The following is a 6,956-nucleotide window of genomic DNA, read 5'->3' as shown; positions in this document are numbered from 1 at the left end:
ACAATATGGCGGCGGTATGCTACAGCCTGTTGACGTAGACGATAGCTAGCTCCGAGCGTTTAGTCCGCCATTTACCTCCTAAACAAGCTGCTAAAAACAACCAGCGGAGAACCGCGACTTTCATTTAAGTTTAGTAGTTGACGGTGGGCTTTGCTGTTTGAGCGGCTTTTAATCGGGGAAGATGAATTACACCACGAAGGTGGTCCAGGTGACCAATGTGTCGCCGAGCACAACATCGGAGCAGATGAGAACTCTGTTCGGCTTTTTGGGAACTATCGAAGAACTGAAGTTGTTTCCACCAGAGTGAGTTGACTTATTTTGGTGATATAACGTTACTGTGATGGCGGTGAAGTCACATATTAGCTGTTTGTCTTCTCGAAACAGGGAGACTGTTATCAGATTGAAACCTAACGAGGCCTAACCACGGGGCCTAGCATGCTAACCATGATTGTAGCTAACAGTAGCTAACAGTTAACGTTAGCCTAATAACGTTACCTAACACCGACTCGCTATTCAACGTAACGGCACACACACGTTTCTTTAAACGACCCGTAGGTGTAGCTTGTGATGAAGGGTCAACTGAAATAGTAGAGGCTTAAATAGGGCAACGAATACAACGTCTCGTGTTAATTTGAGTGTTTGGGGGTTTTGTGTTCTTCTCTCCGGCAAAGGCAGAAAGTTAAATAATCCTCACAATGAGTAGAGTCATGTTGGATCTATTGTCTTCTGATGTCTCTTAATTATATAAAACAAAAGGTACAAGGTAACCCGTCTCAGTGTTGACTCTCTCTTACTATCATGATTTTAACGTTGTGCATATAATCTATTAATGTTTAATTATTGATTGGGATATTCATTGTTTTCTGGATTCATCGAGAAAACTCAAAATGGTGAGGTCTGGTAACTTGACCCAAAGACATGGAAAAGAGAAAAGCAGCAGATTCACACATTTTAGAAACAGAATATTTCTCATTTCCCTCCATAATAGACGAGTAAATCAACAGAAAATGAGCCTGCGTTAAATGTGATGATCTATTAAATAGACTTCAGTTCTGCATAGTATCTCCTACTTTAAAGCAGTACCTTCAAATGTGTCTTTTTTTTTGTCTTGTAATTTTACTTACAATCATAACGTTTTTACTGATTGTTGACCCTAGCCTTGGTTTTATGGGGAGCAGGGAAGAGCAGCTCAAACCCTCCCTAATGTCTAAGATATGTATTTGTTATCATTATTGCAGTATTGTGTGTGTGTGTGGATGCTTTCTTTTTGAGCGATGCACTGAATGCTTTTTCATGCCCGTGGTTATGATTTGACAACATCACACTGTCAACAGACAGCACAAACAAAGATGCATTGTTTGGATGATTGTCTGTGATTTCATGCTGGATAATAATAATAATATTTGTGACTTCCTCTCAATAGTGATTCTCAGATGCCGGTGACATCGCGGGTGTGCTTTGTGAAGTTCCAGGAGCCGGAGTCCGTCGGAGTGTCTCAGCATCTGACTAACACCGTGTTTGTGGACAGAGCGCTGATTGTGGTCCCGTTCGCCGAAGGTTTGTCACGTCATTATTTCCACGTGTGAGTGGTCCTTGTTGATTGAATGGCATGAATAGTGAAAATGTAAAAGAGTAAAAAGCATTTAATCTGGGCTTTCCCATTAGTGAATTGCACAAGTCGACTCACCCTGCTCTGTTTATATGAACTCTTTAAAGATAATTTCAATGATATTGTTTATTCCATTCCTTCCCATTGTCTATGAGAAGTTCTTCAACAGGCGTCTATTGTCAGATTTTTGGTATACTGTGGTGGCACATCCCATGTCTGTTTTACCACCACGATGCAACTCTTTTGATAAACTGGAATTTATTTATTTGGGCAAATACATATCAAGCGTCCCACATATGTCTCTGCCTAAACAATAATCGGTTGTGCATGTAGAAATCACAGTATACCAAAATCTGCTTGACAGACATTTTACAGATTAGGAGTTGAACATTGCCAAGCTGTGGGCGCCGCAGTGAAGTGAAGTTGTTGAAACTCTTAACCATATGCATTTTATTTTCTCCCCCATATTGGACTATCCTCTGTTAAACTTCTCTCTGTTATTTGTGTGTGTGTGTATGTGTGTGTGTGTGATTTTTGTAGTGAAGAAGGCAAAAGCAGCCCCCTCGTTGATGGCTGAAAGTGGTCCTCTGCCTGCCAACAGGGGATTGTAGACATTTGCAAAGGCCAGCAAGCATTCAAGTCCCACCCGCTCTTTTTTGTGTCCTCTATTCTTTCTCTGCCTTCTCTTTCCCCTTCCTTCTGTCTAATTGATCTTTTCTAGGTGGTTTAGTTTAAGGTACAAAGCTCAGATAGCAGGGACATAGCCTGAAACGGTGCTCATTTTGCATTGTTTGCAACACTTTTGAATGCTGCTTTGCCATTTTATGGCGAAAGAATTGTTCCTCAATGGATAAGGCTGGCATTTATTCTTTAAGTGTTAACCATCCCATGAAAAGACTAAAAGACCATCATTGACCAACAACCATTAAAAGTACATCATCGAGCCACACTGCTGCACCGGGTGACCTTTTTGTTCATTATGATGAGCGCATGCATTGTAGTTTATTTTCAGTCAATGCCACTGACGTATTAGTCCGCCACTGAAAATAGTCCCCAGCAAATGCACTTTTTTTTTTACTGCTGTATGAGAAACTTCTGTTGTTTTAGGAAGTCTTAGTCTTTTGTATAAAGAATCAAATGGTATATCTGTGACCTGTTTTTAAAGATTTCAGTGGTAACGAGTGAGATCATGGCTGAGAGCAGAAAGTAACTGTTATATCGCCAGCCTTATTCAAATATGTCAATTAACTCTCAGAATAATCCATTTGTTATTCAGGTTTGGTGTTAAAAGCCAATACAAAGACACTGGGTGTTAATAATAGCTTCATCACTCAATGCCCAGGCAGCTGACTCTGCACATACTTAACCAAGGAACTCTAGTCATTGATTGGTTATCTTCATTAATCGCCACGTTGTCTTACGATGCCCGCCCAACATGACACGATGTTGGTCAAATATATTCTCTTTAACAGTGGTCTTCTTTTGTTGTTGTGTTTTACAGTTCTTTTTCCTGGCTCAGCCAGTCCTGTAAACCAGGCCCTGCTGAAAATACCATCCAACAGTTTTGTCTCCTGCAGCAATTTCTCTCTTCAGTGTGCTCCTATATTTACATGTTGTCATTGTTGTGTGTCCGTATTTACGTCATGTCTTTTTGTGAAAGACTTGTTTTTTTGGGGGTGGATTTTTATTGTGAGATGATTATGAGGTGTTTTATTTGTCACAATTTGGCATTTTAAAAAAAGAAAATACAATCAGTGGCAAAATGCAAATAAAGATGATGCCGTTATCTTTTAAATGGACTGGTAGCGCAGACTGACCACACCAGTCCTCTGCCTAAGTTTGGTTGATTGAAGCAGGTAAGGATGCTAGAATAATGATGTACGGCAGACACGCTACCCACCCTGAATTCTGCTATTGTCATTTAGTACATGCCACTATATGCTCTGACATTTGTGTTTTTGGTAAGTAAACACTGATAGCTTGTATAGTGTTCTTGCCAAATCCCTAAAATTCTCTCTGTTGTTTGTATCTCGATTTTTCTCTGTGTGCTTTTAGTAGCGAAGCCGCCAGCGTGAGTCGCTTGTTTCAGTAAACGTCTTAATGAAAAATGAGGGCTCACCCAACTGGAGAAGCAGCTGTGCTTGCTAACGTTTGGTTCATGACTTAAAAAACACTTTCAGGTGATATACTCTTGGCAGTGTTCATTGGAGTAGTGTGATATATTCCAGCAATAGTTAAGTCACTGCAATGATTATGTTGAATTAAGGGAACTCTTCTCTGATCTGTAAGGTAACCATTTTGTTGAACCTAATTTGAGGAATTGCAGTGTGAAGACTTTTTTTCTTTGTCTTTTCCAAAGTGTCTTCTCTGTAGTTGAAGTGTGTGGAGATTCTCTCCTAATGCCGGTTTTTATTTTTCTGTAGGATCTATTCCTGATGAGGCTAAAGCTTTGTCACTGTTGGCGCCAGCAAACGCTGTAGCAGGAATTCTGCCAGGAGGAGGACTTCTCCCAACGCCCAATCCCATCTCCAATCCAGGGGTAAGACTTCCAAAACTATACTGCGGAAAGTTCAATTTATGTTGCCACGTTGTATTCAATTTCAACAATGGTAGTGCAACACAGTGGTTTGTGGGTGATGTCTTTTGTGTGCTGGTTTGGAACTGAAAACATGGCCGCACCCTTGATGATATTAATACCACTTTGAGTAAATTAACGCTCAATAGCTCAGCAATACGCTGGCATAACAAAAGCACCGTCACGCTCATGTATGTTTGGTTTTATTCCAGATGGGAGGAAACCCTTTCGGTGTTCCGAACATGGATGCAATGGCTGCATTTGGATTCCCAGGAGCCAATATGAATCCACAGGTGAGAGGCACTGAGAAGCAAATATATTCCAAAACCTGTAAAGTTAGACGTGCAGTATGTTCGATTCGACAAACCTTTTACCATCTTCCCTCTTTTTCTTTCACAGGCTGCTGACCAGCTGTTGAAGTTCATGACAGATCCAAAGTAAGTCTGAATGCAGTTTTAAAGGAATAGATGAGTTTGTTGCAACGATGAGTCGACTAACCGATATTCTTTTGTTCAGACTGAATCCTTTGGCTGCAGGCTTGAACCTGAGTGCCAGTCTGAAGGCGGACGCTTCTAATAAGGAAATCGAAGAGGCCATGAAGAGAGTCAGAGAGGCCCAGTCGCTCATTTCTGCTGCCATTGAACCTGGAAGTAAGTGTGCTAATGTTTGGAGGAAGACTTATTGTTCTAGTTTTCAGCATTTTCCTAAAGGTCCTTTTGTATTGTTGTATCTTGACAATACTAAGAGATGGTTTCTGTCCTGCAGATAAGGAAAGCAAAAAGAAGCGCTCTCGTAGCAGGTCCAGGTCCAGGAGGAGGAGGTCCAGATCACGTTCCAGACACAGGTGATCACTACTGTTAAGTATCTGAAGAGAAGAAGAAGCTTTTTTTGTTATGAGAGTAAAGTTAAATGGAGTGAACTTGTGGTCGCAGGCGAACTAGGAGCAAATCACGGCGACGATCAAACTCCAGAAACAAGAGGCGCTCCAAAAGCCCTCGCAGGAGACACACCGACTCCAGAGACCAAAGCAGGAGATCTCCAAGCAGATCCAGGTGGGTTAGCTGCATCAGTGCTTCACGCCAGCAACGGTTAAAGATGTGATTGAGCTGTTCTGAGATCTGAAATGTGTCCACAGAGATAGAAAGAAAGAGGACTCAGGCAGAAGAAGATCCAAAACACCACCTAAGAGCTACAGCACAGCCAGGAGATCTCACAGCGTGGACCGGTGAGTAGAGCGAAGGGCTTGGTGTGATCAGGCCGAAATAAATTCAAAAATACAAACGTTTGTATTGCAGCTACCAAATCCTGTTTTCTGTCCTGCTACACAGGAGGCGCAAGAGAAGTCGAAGCCATAGCCGATCTCCTCCTCCCAAAAAGAGGACTCCATCTCCTCGAAGGTTGGTGTGTTTCTGTGACATATCAACTAAAATGCTCAAATCTGTAATGATGTTTATGGTCCAGACCAACACAAAGTAAATATCCTTTGTGTTGGTACATCCGGGGCATTTCATGACATGCCTGACTTTTCCTCTCCAACCGTCCACAGACACAAGAAGGAGAAGAAAAGGGACAAGGAAAGAGACAAAGAGCGCAAGGGTGACAAAGACCGCAGTCGTGAGGAACGAGAGCGCTCCGCCAGCAAGAAAAAGAAAAGTAAGGACAAAGAACGGGACCGGGAACGGGAACGGGAGAGGAAATCAGACGGAGAGAAGGGAGACGTCAAGGTCAGTATAGTGTATTTAACACACCGTCGTCACTCTTACACACTTAACCTAAGCGTTGCTGTTTAAACTAGTCTGGGGATCTTTTATGCGTCACACCGTCACATCCATTGGTTTTCCTTTCATAGGTCACCAGAGATTATGATGAGGAAGAACAAGGCTATGACAGCGGGAAGGAGAGGGAGGACAGGAAGGATTCTGACGACTCTGCTTTGTCTCCTCAGTCTGTAGAAGGTAACGGCACGTCGCGGCCTGTGAAGCAGGCCAAAGTTAACGGAGCCGACGATCACCACGAAGAGGACATGGATGTCAGCGATTAGGTGGTCCGTCCTTCATTGTCCCTCCGTTTTGGTTGTAAACATGTTGCGACTCCCCCCCCTCCCCCCTCATCACCACCACCACCCCCCTTCCTCCTCCTCCTCCCTACTGGGGTTAATCTGAAATGTGAAGTGAGCGTCAAATGTATGGATCTTTCACACAGAAGTCATCGACTCTTTTGAGAGTTTTCCCCGATGACGTCGTCACATTGCTTCAAAGTACCCACGCGCTCTACAGATGTAGTCGGTTCAAACTGGAAGTAGGCTTTGCTTTCCTTGAGCTTGTGTTGTCAGGTTTTGTCACTTTTTCACATATTGTATCTTTTACATTTTTGTTTAGTGTCGTGGTGTGTTGTTCAGGCCTCTTCCCCCCTCCCCCCCAACCCTCCTCCTCCTCGAAACAGTTAAATACATTTGTTTCTTGTTATTTGAAAGTGTTGATTGTTTTATCAAGGATTTCTTTTATAATAAAGCCTATTTGGAAGAAACAAGATGTCGAGAAATTGTTAATAAGCACACTAAACAGACCACGAATCTGCAACTATCGTAACGATTCATCATTAAATGTCTTATCATTTCCTCGTCAACAATTAGTTTACTGAATATCTGAGTGTTCACTATTTTTTCTTATAGATTAAACAATCAAATTATTGGCATCTACTTGAGTGGAAAAGTACCTCATCTCATTGATTCAAAAACCATTTTAAAATATTGCCATAAAGCAGAAACGCAGC

The 6,956-nt window shown here is 42.2% G+C and overlaps 1 protein-coding gene across 2 annotated transcripts; it reads left to right on the top strand.

Annotated features, from left to right (window-relative positions):
• On the top strand, positions 1–6,707 carry LOC306706340 (uncharacterized protein). Of its 2 annotated transcripts, none has more exons than XM_079173374.1 (12): positions 1–303; positions 1,424–1,557; positions 4,033–4,148; positions 4,397–4,477; positions 4,584–4,621; positions 4,701–4,834; positions 4,950–5,028; positions 5,117–5,236; positions 5,320–5,409; positions 5,513–5,581; positions 5,731–5,908; positions 6,130–6,707. In XM_079173374.1, the coding sequence occupies exons 1-12, from the start codon at positions 182–184 to the stop codon at positions 6,223–6,225; spliced, it is 1,257 nt and encodes a 418-aa protein (XP_079029500.1). In that variant the 5' UTR covers positions 1–181; the 3' UTR covers positions 6,226–6,707. The 2 variants fall into 2 exon arrangements, with proteins under 2 accessions (XP_079029500.1, XP_079029499.1); XM_079173373.1 differs by having other exon boundaries at positions 6,034–6,707.
• Positions 6,708–6,956: the final 249 nt, after the last annotated feature.

This window comes from Pholis gunnellus (assembly GCF_910591455.1).
Source record: "Pholis gunnellus genome assembly, chromosome: 14".
In the NCBI taxonomy this organism is placed as follows: domain Eukaryota; kingdom Metazoa; phylum Chordata; class Actinopteri; order Perciformes; family Pholidae; genus Pholis; species Pholis gunnellus.
This window is presented reverse-complemented; position numbering and strand designations above follow the sequence as displayed.